The sequence below is a fragment of the Myxine glutinosa genome, chromosome 7 (genome assembly GCF_964187855.1).
Source record: "Myxine glutinosa chromosome 7, kmMyxGlut1.1, whole genome shotgun sequence".
Lineage (NCBI taxonomy): Eukaryota > Metazoa > Chordata > Myxini > Myxiniformes > Myxinidae > Myxine > Myxine glutinosa.
In genome coordinates this window covers 22,917,164-22,938,663 of record NC_136267.1, presented here as the reverse complement: position 1 = coordinate 22,938,663, position 21,500 = coordinate 22,917,164, and the positions used below count along the sequence as shown (strand labels likewise).

Below are 21,500 nucleotides of genomic sequence, written 5' to 3'. Positions count from 1 at the left end.
GTATAATGTCCTGTGAAGGTCTCTACCTCTCCCTTTTCAGAGTATTCTCAATTTGGTTGCACATTCACGATGGAAAGGACTTTCTGTGCAATTTGCTCTGGATTTGTAAAACAACGGGAGCATTAAGAGTGAACTGAGGGGTTCCAATATTTACGAGCAAGCTGGGTTGTTTAAAAGCATCATCATGAATCACGATAACAACTGTGGTTGAGAGGGGAGAAAGAAGACGGTGCTGATGAATTGAGGGTAATTGTTTTATTGTGTGAACATCGACATGGAAAACAAGATTCGTGGACCTCGATTGTGTACACGAGATCCATGGACCCTTTTTATCTGCAAAGTCGAGGCTCATGGAAGAGCTAGAACACTGAATGGATCAGGATGCAACGGAGCAGAAGGAACAGTGGAAAGAGAGGTGAGAGGGAGCTGAGGAGGTTAACGGGGTACAAAGGATGATGGTTTTGGATGGGTCGTCATGGCCCTGGATTCAAGAGAAGTCCTCTTTATGTGTTCCGTGCATCTCCCCTGCTTTGGTACTCTTGTTGTGACATCATTTTTGCCAAACTCTCATTCTGGTTTGCCTGAACAAGATCAGGAACTTCCTGGTGGTTTTTGGAATGTTCAATGGCTCTGTAGGTGGCTCGGAAGCCACGGTCCGACACAGATGCGTCGGACAGGAATTTTAAGGTCATGACATTACCTGCACGTTCACATGGAGGATGGGGTTGGTGTGGAAGAGCAGTAGGGATAGAGAGTTAAGTTCAGACAATTAAAATTGATGAATACAAGAGAAAATGGTGGTTGGTTTGGGGGAGAGAAGGCAAAGCGGAGAGTTGGGGTGGGTGAGAAATTGACACATTTCAAAATCTGCAAAACGTAAACAACAGTTTTCTTTTGAAACCATCCGAGTTACAAAACAAACAAGAAAGAGCAATCAGAGATTGCAGACCCTCGCCAGGACGTATTTTCAGTAGTTTTTAGGCTTTTGTGTTAACACAAATATGGTGGACGAACCACGTGACCAAATGACGTCATCGTTATTTTTTTTTGCTCCACCAATTTATCCCGAGATGATGCTCAAGAAATTTCATCCTAATCGGATGACATTTTGTACTTGTCGAATTATGACGTCATCATTTACACATTTTATTCCCCATGGAGAGTTCTTTACAATGAGCCATGTCTCATTTTTTTCTATGCAGTGCTTTCAGTATAGAGCTGCAACCTTTTTCGTTTTTTTCCAAGATGGCGGCCATACCACGTGACTTATGATGTCATAATTATACTTGTAAAATTCTACAGGTGGAGTTGCACCTATGGTTGCAGAGAAAATGATATTTATTCTGTGCGGACAAACAAACAAACAAACAATAAGACGTCATGCGGAGCACAATACTTGCAAAATCCGCCCCCTCCCCTCCCCTCCCCCAAGAAAAAAAAATTCCATTGATACAGGAAATTGTCCATTTCATCAAGATTAAAATTGACGATTTTGATCAAAGCTTGGGTCAACAGGATGACAAGTGAAGATTTTTCAGATAAAAAATGATAATTTTGTAAGGTTGACCTTGAGTTGACCTTTTGACCTCAAAAATAGTTAGTTTCCCTATTTAGTGACTCAATGTGCAAATGCTGTACAATTTTCAAGTCAATCGGATGAAAATTGAGGATTTTTGAAGCTTGGCCTATGTTGACCTCAAAAATACTTGGTGGTTGAATTCAATGACCAGATATGCAAATCCTCTTAGAATTTCAAGTCAATTGGATGAAAATTGAGGATTTTAGAAATTTGGCCTATGGTGACCTTTTGGCTGATGTTGACCTCAAAAATACTTGGTGGTTGAATTCAGTGACCAGATATGCAAGTCTTCTTCAAATTTCAAGTTAATCCGATGAAAATTGATGATTTTAGAAATTTGGCCTCTGTTGGCCTATATTCACCTCAAATATAATTTGTGATTGAATTCAGTGACCAGATATGCAAATACTCTTCAAATTTCAAGTCAATTGGATGAAAATTGAGGATTTTAGAAATTTGGCCTATGTTGACCTTTTGGTTAGGTTGACCTCAAAGATACTTGGTGGTTGAATTCAGTGACCAGATATGCAAATACTCTTCAAATTTCAAGTCAATTGGATGAAAATTGAGGATTTTAGAAATTTGGCCTATGGTGACCTTTTGGCCTATGTTGACCTCATAAAAATACTCAGTGACCAGATATGCAAATACTCTTCAAATTTCAAGTCAATTGGATGAAAATTGAGGATTTTAGAAATTTGGCCCATGTTGACCTCAAAAATATTGGGCTTCTTGCTTATGACCAACTCTACCATTTGGTGAGGTTTCGTGAAGATCGGTTGAAAATTGTGACCTGTAGGCCGGTGACAGACAGACAGACAGACAGACAGAACCACAAACGCAATCGACCAATATACTTGAAAAATCTTCGATTTTGCAGGTAATAAACGGACTCAAATGCAATACCATCTCCTCCGGCGAGGGTAACTAGAACGGTACTCAGCAGAGCGCAAACTCCACCAGGCTGAACACTTTACGTTTTGTATCCCATTGATAGGCCGGATCTGGATTCAGACCCGAACCAAAATCGAATCGGCTTGTTCTTGTCACCGAACCAACTCGTCCACCAAGTTTATTCATAACTCGTCCATAACTTTTTTAAATATCATGTTATATATCGCTTTTCGCCTGATCTCTCAATGACGAAGAATCAATTAATAACTAAATAATTGTCGAATCCGAATCCCTATTCAGATCTTCACCAACATCGAATCGATTAGTCCTTGTCACACACACAACCTGTCCACCAAGTTTCGTCCAAATCTGTCCACAACTTTTTGACATATCCTGCTATTTATAGTTTTTGACCGATATCTCCCAATGGTGAAGAATCCCTTTTAAAAATTCTACTAGCCGGATCCGGATCTTCACCAAAATTGAACCATTTCGTCCTTGTCACATACGCTACCTCTCCGCCAAATTTCGTCCGAATCTGTCTACAACTCAGATATCCTGTTCACAAACAGACAGACAGAGGTGAAAACACAACTTCCGTCCACAAAACATTTGATTTCCACGTGGAACAAGTGCCAGGCGCAGCTCAAACATACCTGTGCTGTAAACATCTGGAGGAAATTCTGTTCCGCAGTACCTGCACGGAAGCATGAAAATGAATTTAAATACATATCGTATGGTCTCGCAGGTGTACATGAATGAGCAAGGATGTCTATATTTACAACTTTAGTTCTATGATTTGTCCAAATCCCAAGAGCTGATAATGGACATTGTATTCTGCTGAAAGTTTGAACATCTTCCACCAAAAGTCTACCGGTTACGTTAGGGATGGAAGACAAGACCATAAAGGAACATCATGACACTACCAAGGAAACTGGGAACAGATCTTCGTCATTCCTGGTGTCATCGGAATATGTATATTAAAGGGGTCTGGGAGGTCGATGGTTTGATTCTGACCCTGGCCTGGTCATACCAAAGACTCGTGGTCTGTCCTGCTTCCTTGCTTAATGCTCAGCACATCAGGAAATAGTCAATTCCTTGGATATGCCAGCGGTCTAGGATTGAGGTGTTAAGTATCCTGTCTCACAAGGTGATGCCAATAACCTTATGAAGGGATCGCATATGAAATTAACAATACTTACCAAACTGTTACAGGTATTTTTCTGTTATACTTCAGATATTACAGGATTACTAGCGGGGTCACCCGTGGGAATCCCACGGGCATGTATGTGTGTGACATTTCGACATATTGAGTTAGATGCTGCACCTGCACATTCAGTTATATAAAATGGTTACTGGTAATTGATCACATCCACAAATGATGTAATCCACACAATTTATGTACTTTACATAACGTTAATCGGAATACATGCCCGTGTAGATGGGAAATACAGTTTGTTTGAAATAAATCACAAATATCAGAAGAAAGTTTTAAAAATTTAGAACTATTCTCACTCAGAGTTAAACATCACCGTAATATTATGCGGTTGCTTCAACATTTTCGGTGAATTATATGTCATTGTGAGATTTTTTTGGAATGTTTTTTTTTGAAATGAGATTTTTATATTTTAAAAAACGGCAAAAAGCATCAGAACAGCTGTGAAACAGCAGTGAAAAAGCATCAAAACACTATCAAAACAACAGTGGAAAGCGTCAAAACAGCAGTGAAAAAGCATCAAAAACAGCAGTGAAAAAGCATCAAAACAGCAGTGAAAAAGCATCAAAACAGCAGTGAAAAAGAATCAGAACAGCAGTGAAAAAACAGCAGTGAAAATGCATCAAAACAGCAGTGAAAAAGCATCAAAACAGCAGTAAAAAGCATCAAAACAGCAACAATGGTCCGGTGATTTTTCAATCACCGCAACTAAATGTGTCGGAGTAATTAACTATTTTCCTTCGTGCCCTCCTTTTGTTGCCTGAATGGTGTCACTGCAGGACCTCTGGGTAAAGAACATTACGGGTGAAGATTCCACTGTGGCCATCAATTTTTCCCTGTTGGCCATTACTGACTACCTTTACCTTGACATCCTCAAATCGTTTAGCACGCGACAACGCAACATATAATTGGCCATGGCTGAAGACGGGTTCTGGTAAGTAAATCCCAACTTTGTGTAATGTTTGACCTTGACTCTTGTTTATTGAGAAAGAGAATGCCACACGAACTGGAAATTGATGGCGTTTGAGTACGAATGGTAGTGTTGTATCGGAAGGTGCAATACTAATCCTGGGTATAAATGTGCGTGTTCCTTTGTGACTGCCAGATATTATTTCTCCGTCTATTATGTTTGGCAACAATCTTTTAACAACCAATCTTGCACCATTGCACAGTCCCTGTTTCGGATCAAAGTTACGGAGTAACATGATGACAGCACCATCTTTGAGACGAAGTTTGTGCAATGGCATTCCAGAAGGAGTTAATTGATTTAGGAATTCCATAGGATAATTTAGTGCCTCTTCAGGGTCATCACAGACAATGGAATCAGCGCTGAAGTACGTCTTTTCTTCCCCAGGAAATGCATCCAGTATCTCATCGTTGATCACAAATGTGGATTCATTCTTTGGACACAACACGGCTCGTTGTGCCAGCGCATCATAGTTTGAATGGATTTCGTTCAAATTACCGAAAACAGCCTCTGCTAAAGAAATGTTGTCTTCTACACAGATACGATCAGGCAGTCGTATTAAATCTGAGTCAGGAATTGTTTCCACAGTCCCATTTCCAACCGACAGTAACCATTTTGAGAATTCTTCGTCATCATTAGCTCTCATGTTTGATGTTAAGTTCAGCTGTTTGAACTTTGGCCACAACTTGTTACGCTTGATGCATGTGGCGATGATTGCTGCAGGTGCAGCGCGAGGTACAACGGGCAAAACCTGCCTGAAGTCCCCACCAAGAAGTAAGACCTTTCCACCAAAAGGAATGTTGTTGCTGGTTACATCCCGGAGACATCGATCAACAGCCGCTAAAGCATATGCTGGAGCCATAGGTGCTTCATCCCAAATGAATAGGTTGGCCTTCCTTAGAGCATCTGCATCTTTACTCGTAGGTGATATGTTGCATGTGGAGTTTTCCAAAATGGGCACTGGCAATTTAAATCGATGGTGCGATGTACGGCCTCCTGCTAGCAATGTTGCTGCAATGCCCGAGTACGCCATTGGAAGAACCAAACGACACTGGCCTCGCAAGATGTGCAGAAGCGTATTATAGAGAAAGGTCTTGCCACTTCCGCTCGGTCCATCAACGAAAAACACCCGGTTGCCTGTGTACTGGTCCCTACAATGAACGGCCTGTAGGACCTCATCGACAATTTGGATTTGGTCATCATTTAGTAGTTGTCTGTTGTTTTCACCTTTTTCATGTTCATCTCCCGGTACATACTGATAATCATCGCTCGAAAGATCTTCAACAGTGTCTGGAGGTACTGGTAACTGAAATCCTTCCAAGGTCTGTCCATGTCTCAGGAGGAAGGACTGTATTTCTCGCAATGCCATGAAAATACTCTGTTCCAAGATATGGCCGCTGTGCACAAAATCTTCGCAAAGGTCGTTTTAATATTTTTCCCACAGTGCTGATGTGTCTGTTGGTGTGCAGAATATGCATTGGGTTGCAAAAAGAGATCTCAATTGTTGTGGCATGGCAAAGATAACTCCATCAGCTAAGGACCTGTCCCATTCTGTATCATCTTCTGTTAAATGTAATTTCCTGGCTGCATCCTTGTATGTTTCACAAACTGCTCCATCTACGGTTCTGAGATCTTCAAATGATGTTTTACCAGGGCAGTGCAGCAGGAGTACACGAAGATGAAAGCGCTCAATGTCCATAGGGCTTGCCGAAACCATGCGTCCGATAACCTTTTTGCCGCCCCGGCGGCGAAGTTTCCATGTCTTTCGTCCATCTTCAAATACGTAATATTTTGGAATGTCATGGTACAGATAACTTCGTGCCTCAGGGTCTCTCTGGTTTAACTGAAACCAAGCTGTAAGTGTTGTACCCCTATGTCGTACAATGGCTTCTTCCTCGTTACCATCCCTGAACACAACAGTCTGCAATTCAGGTAAGTGTACCGCAAGTCTGGTGATGGAATGGGACTGTTTGTGCATTTCAAATTCCATCAATCTCCATGCTGCCTCTGGGCACTGACATATCTGCAGTCCAAATATGTCTTTATTTTGTCCACCTCCACTCTCCCGCGCTCTCGAATTTCGATGCTGGCACAGTCATGTCCCTTGTACACATATTTAAATAAGTACTTTATACTCTTTATGCTTGCGCAAACCTCAATGTTGATATGTGCTCTGTACTTCTTCAGTAAATAAGCATTGAATGGGACCACAAATTGGCAATCAACATCGGTTCCATGAACGGTTATGGTGGGTCCATTTGGGGGACGCTTGTAAAGGGCATAGCCATCTATGCTCGCAAGTGTCTCTGCAGCATATGCTTTTGGAAAGCCTTTACTGCACACTCCATCTTTCACACAAATCGAATGGCGATTTAAAGTGCCACACGGACCATGTATCATGTGAGACTTCACCAAGGAATGGATCTCTGGTGACTCATTTGAATTAGGAATTTGTGCGGAAACAATTCTGTCAATGTCTTCGGCGGTACAAATTTTATCTTCTTGGCACAGCATGAGTAATATGTGGGCATGCGGTAGGCCACGCTTCTGATACTCGACGACGTAGAGAAATGCACGTACTTTGCCCAACACGTGCTTCTTCGTTATATCGTCGATTAACTCTTAATTTCAGATGAAACACGCGTGCCACTAAATCTGGTCTGCCTTCAGCTCGTTGGTGTTGTCCGATGTTTTCTTGTATCTCTGTCCATTTTGGATTACACGTGAACGTGATGAAAAGATCTGGTTTTCCGAATTTGCGAACAATGGCCATAGCATCTTGGTAGTTGTGCTGCATAGCTTTTGGACTCCCTGCAAAACTCGACGGCAAAATGACGATATGACCGACAGGACGTTGGTTATCAGCAGCAACGTTCTGGACGTGGTCCAGTAGTCCTCTGTATTCCATGGCTCTAAAGGTTTCCTGATTTTGTTTGAAGTATTGCAGTCGATTTGCTTCTGCCTTGCAATATCCGTCGACAACATACTGCTGGAACAATTTCTCCGAAGAATGGATAGTGCTGAATTCATTTCGAATAACCAGTCGGTAGGCATAGAATTCACGATGAGTTACCTTGTTTCGAATCGCAGTCTGTCGCTGGTGAGGCACGTTTATCATCCATCCAGGCTCGCCATGTGTAAAGAGAATGGGATATGTCATGGGATCAATGTGAGAGGAAAGTGGAGAGAGATTGTGTCACTTCCAGGTGATTTTCCCCGAAGAATGGATAGTGCTGAATTCATTTCGAATAACCAGTCGGTAGGCATAGAATTCACGATGAGTTACCTTGTTTCGAACCGCAGTCTGTCGCTGGTGAGGCACGTTTATCATCCATCCAGGCTCGCCATGTGGAAAGAGAATGGGATATGTCATGGGATCAATGTGAGAGGAAAGTGGAGAGAGATTGTGTAAGCCATGGTCGTGCAAATGAACCTGGAAATCCCTGTTTGCAGGTGGTTCACCATCTTGTCCACTAACGAAGACAGCAGCAATTTCATCAGCAGTTGGTATGTTGTAACGTCTTTGGTCGTCTGCACACAGTCGACGAAAATGCATTTCCATGGTAGAAGGGAGGCGATCTTCAAGGACAGCTTTCCTGATTTCTTCCTGTTCACGCTCGAACATAGTCTTGTAACATGTGACATAAGGATTAACGTCAGATAGTATGTTGTGCAGTTCTGCCATCAATTCTTGCAAACATCTGTGATTCTCAGGTCGATTCATACGTTCCTTTGTAGCTTGAGCTGTATCCAAAATAAATAATTGTGCAAATTGTGCTTGTTCATGTACATGTGATGGATGTAATAGACCACAGCGATGGTAAATTTGACCGTGGATTTTGAAACAGTACGGTCCATTTCCTGGAGGAGATGAGATCTGAGCACCCATTGATGCAAAAGCTAATGCCGAATTGTAATTCCGGATATTGTCTCGGAAGTTGCGACATTTTCCATCGTCACCCTGATAAAGTTGTTGCAGTCGAGCAGGTACGGCAAATAGTGGAGGCAATTTAACTTTTCCCTTGGAACAACACAGTGTAAATCCATCCCCTTGTCCTGTTGATTCATTTGTGAAATGGTGTGCAGAACAGTACACACATGGTGACGTCATTGGACCGCAATTATGCTCTTGAACAATATTATCGGATACTTCGGCCGGATTAATTATGGCTGCGGTTGTATATGTTTGATGAGCACTCCAACGTCTTTGTTGCTCAGCATGCCGTGCGATTCTGTGTTGGCGTTCATCGACGGTCTCGTTCTCACACCTCATCGTTGTTGCAGCAGCATCCTGTGCGAGTCTGTGTTCACGTTCATCGAGGGTCTCGTTCTCCCTCCTCATCGTTGTTGCAGCAGCATCCTGTGCGAGTCTGTGTTCACGTTCGTCGAGGGTCTCGTTCTCCCTCCTCATCGTTGTTGCAGCAGCATCCTGTGCGAGTCTGTGTTCACGTTCCTCAACTGTCTCGTTCTCCCTCCTCATCGTTGTTGCAGCAGCATCCTGTGCGAGTCTGTGTTCACGTTCCTCAACTGTCTCGTTCTCCTGTCTCATTCGTTTTCTTGCTGCAACCTGTTCAAGTCTGCATTGACGTTCGTCGACGGACTCGTTCTCCCGTCTCATTCGTTTTCTTACTGCATCCTGTTCAAGTCTGCATTGACGTTCGACGACGGACTCGTTCGCCCTTCTCATTCGTTTTCTTGCTGCATCCTGTTCAAGTCTGCGTTCTTCATCGACTGTGTCATTCATTTTGGAAATGGAAGTTTCCACGCAACGCATGAATTGTCACGAGTCAAGAGGAAGTGTCTCGTCATCATCAAATGACAAATAAATTACATTGTGAAAATTAAACATTTCAAATAAACCTATTTAAAGTGTATGCGCAAATAACTAATAAATAAAAAAACGAAGAAATATCTCTCTGTAATTTCCTGAACCATATTTTACTTCTGGCTAATATTGTTGAATGAAATAAAAACGAAGAAATATATGTCGTTTTGTGACGACTGTCATCAAAAGTAAACGGTGAATTCACTCGGTTTATTCGGTTCGGCTCGGTTCACTCGGTTTAAAGAAAAAGCGATAATGTCGACATGTTGCCGTCTGTCATGTTGGGCGGTGTATGATACATGTTGGGCGGTGTATGATACATGTTTGGCGGTGTATGATACATATTGGGCGGTTGGGTGGTGGGCGGTGATATGGTGTATTTTTTAAAATATATCTCTGCATTTTCCCGCGTTGCTGACACCGAGTCCAAAACCATCGATAAAAATGAAATCAGATGGTGAGTTAGATTGGAGATAAAGGCGTGAGAGAGACTCAATGGCCTTGAAGTTACAGGCCTTTGAGAATTCATTTCGTTCTATAAACGGCAACTTTCATCGGATTTTCTTCCCGTTTTTTTTCAACCGAGTCTAAAACTATGTTAGCGACTGTGAAAATTGAAATGATATATCGAATTTGATTTGAAATAAAACTGGGAGAGAGAGCAAGACACCACGGGCCTACAAAACAGGCCTCAAAGCTATGCGAGTGAATAAAATGGTGGATATTTGTTTATATGAAGCGAAGCCTCTCCCAGAATGGGTGGAGCTATGGGTGGAGCTACTCTGCAAACCGAGTAAGCCACACCCCGGACAGACGCCCAACAGACAGACAGACAGAATCATCTACGACTATTATAATATAGATAAGGCTGGCAGAACAGTATCAGTCGAGGGTAGGTTTGAATCTCGACCCAGCTATAAACGGTCGGTCTGGTGTTTCAAAGGCAAGGCGGGGCATCCATGGGAATGACGTTGCCGGAGGAGTCGTCCACCAGCACTGGTTGTTGGTACATGTTAAAGATCCCACGGTGTCTTTCATGAAGATGGGGTGAGTTATCATTGGCACCCTGGAAACATAAATTACTGTCCGAATGCCATGGGGCACTGCATCTGCGACACAGTGGCAGCTCGGTAATAACGCTGACTTTGGAATTTAATGCCAGTTCAATATGAATTCCTTAAAGACCATTATTATCCCCACAATTTTTAAAATAAACGGAGGTATTTTTTTTTATCGGTTCCGTCCATCCGTCCGTCTGTCTGTCACACTATGTCCTCCTACATGGTTGTGTCGAAATTTACCAAACTTGGTAGTTGTGATCATCGTTTAGGTCAGGTCAGTCTTTTGCGACTGCCACTGGTGACATGTAACCCAGTATTACCTGGCTTTGCTAGCGGGGAGGGTGACCCTGACACCCTGTCAGGACCAAAAACAATACCTGGAAAAGTGCGGATGATCTCCCTTCGAGAGCCAATGGCCATCCAGTACGGAGATGGTGTCTCCGAAGAAACACCCAATTGGGGTAGGAAAACCAATAATACTAACCAATAATACTAACAATAATACCAATACCTCCAATAATTATACAATAATTCCTCCAATAATACCAATAATTAGCAATAATACATAAATCCAATAATTATCCAATAATACTTCCAATAATACCAATACCTCCAATTAATACCAATAATAACAATACCTCCAATAATACCAAATTACCAATAATACCCATATGCAATAATTATCCAATAACACCAAAAATTACCAAATTACCAATAATACTCAAATCCAATAATTATCCAATAATACCTCCAATAACACCAAATTACCAATAATACCCATATCCAATAATTATCCAATAATACCTCCAATAATACCAATAATTACCAATAATACCCAAATCCAATAGTTATCCAATAATACCTCCAATTAATACCAATAATAACAATACCTCCAATAATACCAAATTACCAATAATACCCATATCCAATAATTATCCAATAATACCAAATTACCAATAATACCCATATCCAATAATTATCCAATAATACCTCCAATAATACCAATAATTACCAAATTACCAATAATACCCAAATCCAATAATTATCCAATAATACCTCCAATAATACCAATACCTCCAATTAGTACCAATAAAACAATACAATAATACCAATAACAGTAATAATACTAACCCATTGTTACCTGCCGCAGGTTTGCTGGTGGGGAGGGTGACTGTGACACCTTGCCGGGACTAAAAACAACACCCGGCAAAGCGCGGCTGAGCTCCTTTTGGGAGCCAACAGCCACCTAGTATGGAGATAGTATCTCCTAAAAATCACCCAATGGGGGTAAGAACATTTTATTATTCCACCTGGCCTAGTTACCCCCTCCTGCGCAGTGGCTCTGCGAAGAGGTTTCCTTGTTTCAGGACCAGGTGAAGGTTTTGCAGACTTTGCCTCTTCTTTTTCTTTGAAGTCCTTTATAATCTAGTGGATTTCAGCCTTGTTTAGAGCAAACTTAAATAAATAAATAAAACACATGGCAAGAAGATGTGAGAGCCGAATCATTTTGGCCCTGCTCCCTGGGGCAGGGTCAAAAGGTCAAATACCAAAAAATGCAAAAAGGGCGCATTTTAAGACATTTTGTTATGAAACATTGTATGTGCAATCAACATGGGTGGGGTGAATGAATTATGTAGCGATTCTTACTTGCTGCCACCAGGGGCTCACAGGGGTCAAAACAGTGGAATTTTTTTCAGCTAAAAAGTTGTTATTAGCTCATTCCTGGTGGAACGTTTTGCCATCTTTCAACTTTGCTTGAGGTGGGATGCTTGGAAATTTGCGATGGCGCACCATCAACATCGCTCTCGTGTCATCCTTGTGATCATTGCCATAACGTTATTCCTTCACTGCAAGTTTGTCCTTCAAATAAATGTAAAATTCCACCTTGTTATTACTTTCCAAGTTTCATTTTTGTTTTCTTGTTCTTTATCCTCCCAGTACTGAAGATAGAGAACTAGAAAACAAAAATGCAACTTGGAAAGTAAAAACAAGGTCTTTAAAGTTTTGTTTTAATTAATTACATAATATTTTTTATGGGAATTTCCGCAAACAAGGTATCAAGCCATTCCAGGTAAGGGGCCAAGGGAAGGTTAGAAAAAGATAAGAATAAAGCGAAACAAAATATAAATAAAGAAAAAACTAGAACGGCACTCAGTAGAGAGCATACCTCCGCCAGGTGAACAGTTTACATTTCGTATCCCAGAGTAGACCCGAAAATCACATTTAATCAAAATCATCCGTCCACAACCTTTTTGAGATATCCTGCTTTGTATCGTTTTTGGCGCTATCTTCCAATGGTGAAGAATCACTTAAAAATTCTCCTAGCCGGATCCGGATCTTCACCAAAATTGAATCGAATCTTCCTTGTCACACGCACAACCTGCCCAACAAGTTTCGTCCAAATCCATCCATAACTTTTTGAGATATCCTGCTATGTATCGTTTTTGGCGCTATCTCCAAATGGTGAAGAATCTCTTAAAAAATTAAATAATTCTCATATCCAAATCCATATTCAGATCTTCACCAAAATCGAATCGAATCATCCGTGTCACACACAGAACCTGTCCAACAAGTTTCGTCCAAATCCATCCATAACTTTTTGAGATATCCTGCTATGTATCGTTTTTGGCCCGATCTCCCAATGGTGAAGAATCACTTTAAGAAATTAAATAATTCCCATATCCGAATCCATATTCAGATCTTCACCAAAATCGAATCGAATCGTCCTTGTCGCACATAGAACCTGTCCAACAAGTTTCGTCCAAATCCATCCATAACTTTTTGAGATATCCTGCTATGTATCGTTTTTGGCCCTGTCTCCCAATGGTGAAGAATCACTTGAAAAATTAAATAATTCCCATATCCGAATCCATATTCAGATCTTAACCAAAATCGAATCGAATCGTCCTTGTCACACACACATGTCCAACAAGTTTCGTCCAAATCCATCCATAACTTTTTGAGATATCCTGCTATGTATCGTTTTTGGCCCTATCTCCCAATGGTGAAGAATCACTTTAAAAATTCTACTAGCCGGATCCGAATCTTCACCAAAATCTAATCATTTCGTCCTTGTCACATACAATACGTCTCTGCCAAATTTTGTACGAATCCGTCCACAACTGTTTGAGATATCTTGTTCATAAATGGACAAACAGGTGTGAAAACATAACCTCCATCTACCTTTGGTCGCAGAGGTAATAACAAGAAAACATATGACACAGGAAGTAGCATAAGTCAGGTAAAATGTTTTTTTTTTTTAAACAATTCTTCATCATGAGACAAAGCCCATTTTATAATTGACATATGAATTGAAAGTATAAGTTGTGCGTTCAGAAAGTTCTCGGAACGAGATTGCTCACGATAATCCAAGAAACGCTAACTTTTATTTATTTTATTCAACAAAACAGTTTAAAAAATTTTTTTTTTACATATCAAGTCGAAAATAAGAAATTGTTGGCATCAGTTGGACGACCGTGAGCATCTAGTTCCGAGAACTTCATGAACCCACCTCGTACATTTCACCAAGCAATTCTCGCCGAACCCCTCACCTTCCGACAAAGCCCAAGACGTCATCGTAGCTGTCGTAGATAGCCAGGTAATCGCTCAGACACGACACGTCCTTCTCGAGCTGGAAAACGCTGAAGGTCAGCTGAATAGTGCGTCCGAAGGGCACGCGGATGTGCCAGTAGCAGATCTGCCGGGGTAGGTAGCCCGGGTAGTCAGGTGAAGTAAACTCGCGCTCGTGCTCGGTGAAAATCCCTCCGCACTGCTTCTCTGCAGCATGAAGACCACACAGTTTGGGTATTTCAAAGAGGTGATAAAGAAAGGAATTTTTTTTCTTCTAATTTTCGAAGCTTAAGCAAGATTGTGGGAGTGAGGCCGTACTGTATTCCTTTCTAGGAAATTTGGAGCTCTTTCATTTATAGAGTTTGTTTTTTTTAACCTCTCCCACCCCTCCCCCCTTCCCACGCCTCCTTCCCCCAAGCCCTCTCCATCCCACAGATCTCCCGTTGTCACTGCTCTCAAATGTTGTACTTGTGTGCTTCCCTCTCTCTCCCCATATTGTCTCCCACTCCCTTTATTGTGTTTTGTGTCCGTTTGTATTTTTTGTGATTAATGTAAGCTCTTACACGAGAGTTGTATGGCCGACTTGTATATCTTGTATACAAAAAAAAATAAAAAAAATAGAGATGTGTGTACCATTTCCTCAGATATGACTGACATTCCCACTAAACTGCCCTACTCGTTGTGGATAATTGTGACCAATTGTCCTGCAGACAAGTGCAATTGACCTCTGTCATCCACAACACTTCAGAACTGTCAGCCCCTTGTAAACTTTTCTGCTGCTCATTGACGAGTGTGTGTAAACCTGGTTTTAGCTTAGCGGTTAGGGAGCCGGTGTCGTGAAATAAATCCGGCCCCCGTATAAACTCTCCCCCCGGCGAATCTGTACCGGTATAAACTCGCCCCCCGGCGGATACGTTTCTCGTCCCCATCAGAATAGAATCGCCCCCATTCTCGTTTACATTTCCATTAAATAAAACATATTAGGAATGACTTGTTAGGTTGAAAAGTGTTATTCTAGCCATATGTGTGTGAGCCACATTTGTTAGGGTTGTTAGGGTTAGGGTTAGGGTTAGGGTTAGTTACTGTTCAGTTAGTTAGTTATTGTTAGGTTAGGTTAGGTTAGTTAGTTATTGTTACACTTTTTTCCAAGTTTGAATATCTGCTGAAACATGTACATATATATTATGACGGGGCGATTTTGTCACGGGGGGAAGAGTCTATTTCGTGGCACCGGCTTGGGGTCCTAGGATCCTGGGTTTGAATCCCGGTCAATCGCTGAATTAACACCAGGGGGGTTAACTCAGCCGGTCATCCTTCCGAGGTCGGCAAATTGAGTACCAGCTCATTGGAAATTCCCTGTGTGTTGCAAGAGGCGACTAACGGGGTTGGCGGCAGGAAGGGCATCCGGCTGTAAAACATTGCTTCAAACAGGGGACCACGGTGCCCGAAAATGGCCAACCCCTGCCCTGCAGGGAATAATGGCCTCGAAAAGGTGTTTTTTTTTTATTGACGAGTGTGTACATGTATCGACCCTGTGTGAGGATCAGTTTGGGGGGGAGGGTTGGGAATATACATGCATGACGTTATAGCTGCGTACTGGTTGGATTGTAACAGTATACGTCCCACTTCTCCTCGCGGTTGGGCCGGACGCCGTAGCTCATGACACCAGGATCTCCATCACCGCAGTTTTTGCTTGGCTTCACAATGGGGTATCCCACGACACCTTCCGCCAGCCAGCCAGCCACACATTTATGCAGACCTGTTTTGTGAGCAAAGGTGTTTGATTACATCAATGATGCAATGATGGATGATGTTTCTCTGGAAATGTATCATTCATTTCCATAACAGAAGTTTCCCTCGATGCTCATAGCTCATCTATAATGATAAAAGAGAACGTGTGTATGTATGTGTGTCCCCTCAATAACTCCAAAACCATGAAATCTAGCGGCCCAAAACTTTGCATGCATACAGAGGGAACTCCAAGGGAGTGCGTGCATGAATACTGTGTGCTTGGGTAAATTCAAACATCCCTTTTGAAGATAGTTAACCGGCTTATTAAATTAAAACAAAAGCAGGCTTTTCCCTTAGCCCTCCTTTACCTCGCAGGGGTCTTAATCCCCCATTTTGTTTCGGCCTAATAAAAACAATAAAATCCTCTTATCTTGGAACACGTCGTAATGGTTTCTGCACGATTAAGCGCTCAAAATTTATTTTTTATTTACTGATCTTGTTAAAACTTGGCAAACAGATAATGAATTATGGCTTACATATGCACGTCATTTTTTTTGAGATCAGATCCAAGGTGGCCGACTGGCGGCTATCTTGTTACTTAAACGTGTCCCAACCATTTCTCGGACATGCATGGACCGATTTTGTTCAAACTTGGCATAAGCACAGTACATGATGGCATATACATGAAACTCACTTTATTTTGTGATCTGGTCAAATATGGCCGACTGGTAGACTGGCGGCCATTTTAGTTGTAAAATCTCTGATATTGAACACGTCCTCAACCATTTCTTGGACATACATTTACCGATCTTGCTCAAACTTGGCACACAGATAAAATTAATGACTGGTTACATATGCACGTCATGTTGTTTCGAGGTCGGATCCAAGATGGCCGACTGGTAGACTGGTGGCCATTTTAGTTGTAAAAACCCCGATATTGAACACGTCCTCAACCATTTCTCAGACATGCATTTACCGATCTTGTTCAAACTTGGCAAATTGATAATGAATGATGGGTTACATATGCACGTCATGTTGTTTCGAGATCATATCCAAGATGGTAGACTGGTGGCCATTTTAGTTGTAAAAACCCCGGTATTGAACATGTCCTCAACAATTTCTCAGACATGCATTTACCAATCTTGTTCAAGCTTGGCACACAGATCATGAATGATGGGGTATATATGCACATCATCTTGTTTCGAGATCAGATTCAAGATGGGCGACTGGCGGCCATTTTATTATTTAAACGAGACCCCAACCATTTGTCGACATGCATGGATCGATTTTGTTCAAACTTGGCAAAAACACAACATATGAGAGTATGCATATACAGAAGATTTTGTTTTGTAATCTGATATAAGATGGCCGACTGGTGGCCTTTATCTCCGTATAGCAAAATTGCTAAAACCACATTGGCGATGACAATTTATGTCTTTTTCTCTTTGTTAATAAAGAGTGTTTGATGCTGTCCTGGCTGCTTTATGAAGGAAGCTGCTGCTTTATAACATTTTAAAGAATCCAGCTTCATGCTATTATCAGATGTCCAATGCTGAAGAGAAAGTAAGAATTGCTGCATTTTTGACTGTGTCCTTTTTAGACTTTCAACAAAGGTAATATCGTCCACATATTTAAAATACGGGATGGGACTTTCCTCATGCATCATTGATCATTATTAAAAACAAAATTAGACCTAATTTTGTACCCTCTGGTACTCCAGCATGACTATATTCTTGTCTCATATGGTTCCCTTATATGTCACGCACTGCTGACGGTGTTCTAAAAAGTTAATGATCCAGGAAATGGGCGAATTCCAAGGTAAATCAGTTTACAAACTGGAATATTATGATCAATTCCATCAAAGCCTTTTGAAAAATCTGTAAGAACTACAGTGGATATTGAATTTGGACCATCAGCGTTTTCATATAGCTGATGAAGCATTCCTATTAAATAATGACAAGTTTAGAGCTTTCTTTGATTGCCATACTAATTAGAATAAATTTTTGTAGCAATGTCCTGAAGAAGCCATTTTGCAATTAATGATTCCGCAACTTTTGTGAAGTAGCTCGTCCGTGCTATTGGTCTCGATTCCCAGAAAGTGGGTTGCTGTGACTTTGGAATGGGAGTCACTTCTGCGTACTTCCAAAGATCCAGAAGTTTCTCCTGTTCAAATGATGCATTCAAAACATCGGTCAAGGGTAAACTTGATTCATAAGCAAATTTACAGATTATTCACACAGGTCTCCAGAAGTGCTTTCTTTTTGTAATTTAAGTTTACGTAATTGGTTATAGACCTCTTTGGGGTTGGACACTAGGAGATCTTAAGCCCCAGTCATACCGGCCATTTTCAGGCCACGAATCGCCACGACCTAAGATCGGGGCGACATTCTTGGCCAGATCGTATTGGGGTCCTGGCGATTCCTGGATGATCGGGGGTGTACTTGGCAGTTCGGGTCGAGACGGGAAGCCGCCCCGACAATTTTGAACTGTTCAAAATTATCGTGGCGATTCGTGGCGTTTTTCAAACTCTTGCTGCTGTCTGGAGGGTGTCGTACGGGCGTGTGTGGGCATCGGGAAAATGGTCGTGGAGTGTCTTGCGGCGGTCAGGAAACTTGGCTGCCACGATTCGCTCCGCATCCAGCAAGCACTGATACGACCGCCGTACATCCTCACATGGACGCCGTACGACTGCCATCACGATCTTCCAAGAATTGCCCCGATCCGTCCCGACCACGTTCGCGCAGCAGTACGACGACTCACGATCATTGCCGATCTCTCACGAATTAACAAGACTCCGCCAAGACTGCCGTAAGCATGCAGTAAGCACCAGTAGGCGCCAGTACGACCTGTCACAAGACCGGGTATATATAGGCGATCCCCGGCGGCTAGGGTGCATCAAACGCCCCATGATTTTCAAAAAGTTGTTGTATTTTAATGTCTATTCCCTCAAATGTTACACTTGTTGGTAGAAGTATGTATGCAAAAAATAGATGAAATCAGAGGTGGTCCTGGGTGGCCACCGGCCACTTTTATATATTTAGGGCCATTTAGGGCCACAGCTAAACTACTTTACAAGATAATGTAAAATTAACTACAAGATAATGTAAAATTAACCATTATACCTATATACAAAAGTAAAGTCCTACTTTTACTAAATGCCTAATATCAAACAGTTAAAACAACCTTACATGTCAATGTAAAATTAACCAAAATCGTTCTTCATATTACAAAGTTGTAGTACAGTGTTGTAGTATTGTACTTTCATTGATTAAAAGTTTGAAAATGTATTAAGCACAACGCCAATGTCACTACTCCAACTTTGCTCGTTTCCGCAAATTTGGCCTCGCTTTGCGGTCACATTCAACCACTTGAAGAAGATTTTGGAAGTGGTCTTCTCTTCTTGCAGTTGAGACAAAATCAGTTGCGAGCTTTACTGCTCTCTCCGCAGGGTCATTCACAACATTAAGCCCATCCACAATGGACTTGGCTGCCTTGAAGTGCTCATTGTTCTGCCAAGTGTCAACATCCTCTGTTAGGAAGGTCATATCTAGGTGAAGAAGGTTTACTGTAAACCACGAGTCCTCGTTCACAAGATCAGCCAGGGTTGTCGCTTCTGTAATTTTTGGAAATGACGGTTTGCCATATCCAGAACCGTAGCTGTGTTTTGGAGTGCTTGGCATTTCATCTGGTTGTATGGCCAGTAACACATCTGCAAGGGCACGACGATCCTTTTGAGGAATTGCATTGCTGAACAGTGCCAAAACAACCAGTTCTGGGGTTAAATACCACAAATGTCTATCAAAGGCTTTCACAGCGCTGACTGAAATGGTTGAGTTGACAGCTTTATAGTTGAGCAGAGTCTTGTAAAAGCACAAATCAAACCATGGGGCATTTGAAGCAGACTGACATATGAGCCACCAATCACAATAAATATAAACAACAAAAACAACAAACTCCTTCAGTTTTTTCTGTTGATGTTGTGTTGTTACAGTTCCTCGAGGTAGTAGAGAAATTTGCTCTTCAAGTAGGCATATTTTGATGGAATAAAGAATCTTTGACATCCACCTTGCTTTATGCATGGCCCCTGGTCTGTGGAGTGTTCCTTGTTTTGTGACATCATCATCGAGGACTACCTGGCAGAGTTGTGCCATTTCCTTGTAGTCTTCCCTACAGTATGAAGCGCTTGTGCGGATTGTGCTTAAAACCTTGTTTTTGCAGGATAAAAGCAGCTGTTGTGCATAGTCATTGTACATGGAAATGTCAATTTTGGTTAAACTTTCATTCTTTGCATGCGATATGCGTTCCCAATTCTTCTGGAATTTTTGGAACAAAGATACTTCTGGAGACTTTGATGCCTCAATTTTGAGAACGTCAAACACATGATCCAGGATTACCTCTCCAACATGATGGCGACATGCACACCACAGAAGAGCACGGTCCAGTTTTGATTGAATGGTAACACAGGCAGCTGTAACGTGTCCAGTGTTTGATGCTGTTGTGTCAAAACATAAGTTGACAACTGATTGTTTGCACTTCCATGAATGTAGATACGTGTAAGTGTGCTCGGCAATGATGTCACCTGATGACCTATCACTTCCAGGAGGATATCTAGCCACCCCCAGTAGCTTTACATCAGTGGCATTCCCAACCAACACTGGCAATCTTTCTTCCTTGACATTCTTGTTTGTGAGCGTTGGTATCTGCTTGCCATCCCAGTGAAGTGTTGCAGCTGTTGGGGCGATCCAATTTTCTTGAATATCTTTGGCGATAGCACTTGTTATTGATCGTCGAGCCTTATCAGCAGTTGAGTACGACTTGGCCACACGACGTGGATCACCTCCTGCCTCTTGAATTACAGCTTTGGTGAGCGCAACCTGTTGAACAGGAGTTATGTTTAGTCGAGTAGCAACAGACACAACTGAATGTCTTTTCAGAATATCATGAGGAATAAAGGCAGATGTACCTGCATATGTTGATCTGTGGTGACTACGCTTCCTTTGAAACTCTGGAATCGCCTCTTCTTCAGTTTCTTCCAAGCTATCTGCAGAGTCACTATCATCAGAGCATACAGAACTAATTGTCATCTCTTGTACACTGGATGATTCATGACGTTCTCGTCTTGAAGCTTCCGCTAAGAGGCGTTTTTCTTTTCTATGATCTTTATCAACTTTCTTCTTGTCAACACCACCAAATGAGGCTACTCTGTCAGATTTCATTGACTCTAAAAATACTCTATCTTCCTCATTCTTAATGTTTGTCATTGCATCTTTTGTCCATACACCAAAGGTCTTATCAAGACGTTCATTCATGGTTTGCAACTTAGCCAAAGTGCTTGGAGATTCTCGGCGAGAAACAGGTATTTGACGCAATTTGTTATTGTCATTAAGAAGGTCAAGTATTAGTTTGCAGCATTGATGGTCTGAAAGCATAGGAATATTTGCTTTAGTGTAGAATTTTTTCAGCTGGATAAGGACGATGCTGGCAGATTTCCATTTCAGTGGCTGAGTTTGTTTGCCTTCACATATTTCTTTCTGGATGTACCACATCACGCATCGAAGAACCTGCCGGCAAGTTGGGAGGCGGACTCCTGTCAATGTACCATCTGCTTCTGTAAAAGCATTGCCAAGACCAAAAATGGCACTTGCTAATCTGGTCTT

The 21,500-nt window shown here is 41.8% G+C and overlaps 1 protein-coding gene across 1 annotated transcript in view; it reads right to left on the bottom strand.

Annotated features, from left to right (window-relative positions):
- Positions 1-240: 240 nt before the first annotated feature.
- The window catches only part of LOC137431049 (tumor necrosis factor-inducible gene 6 protein), a 29,601-nt gene continuing 8,341 nt past the window's right edge, over positions 241-21,500 (bottom strand). Inside the window, exons 3-6 of the mRNA XM_068121928.2 lie at positions 15,710-15,871; positions 14,094-14,319; positions 3,130-3,170; positions 241-700 (exon numbers count right to left, since the gene is read on the bottom strand). Coding sequence (XP_067978029.2) covers positions 504-700; positions 3,130-3,170; positions 14,094-14,319; positions 15,710-15,871 — 626 coding nt within the window. The 3' untranslated portion in view covers positions 241-503. The remainder of the gene's footprint in view (positions 701-3,129; positions 3,171-14,093; positions 14,320-15,709; positions 15,872-21,500) is intronic.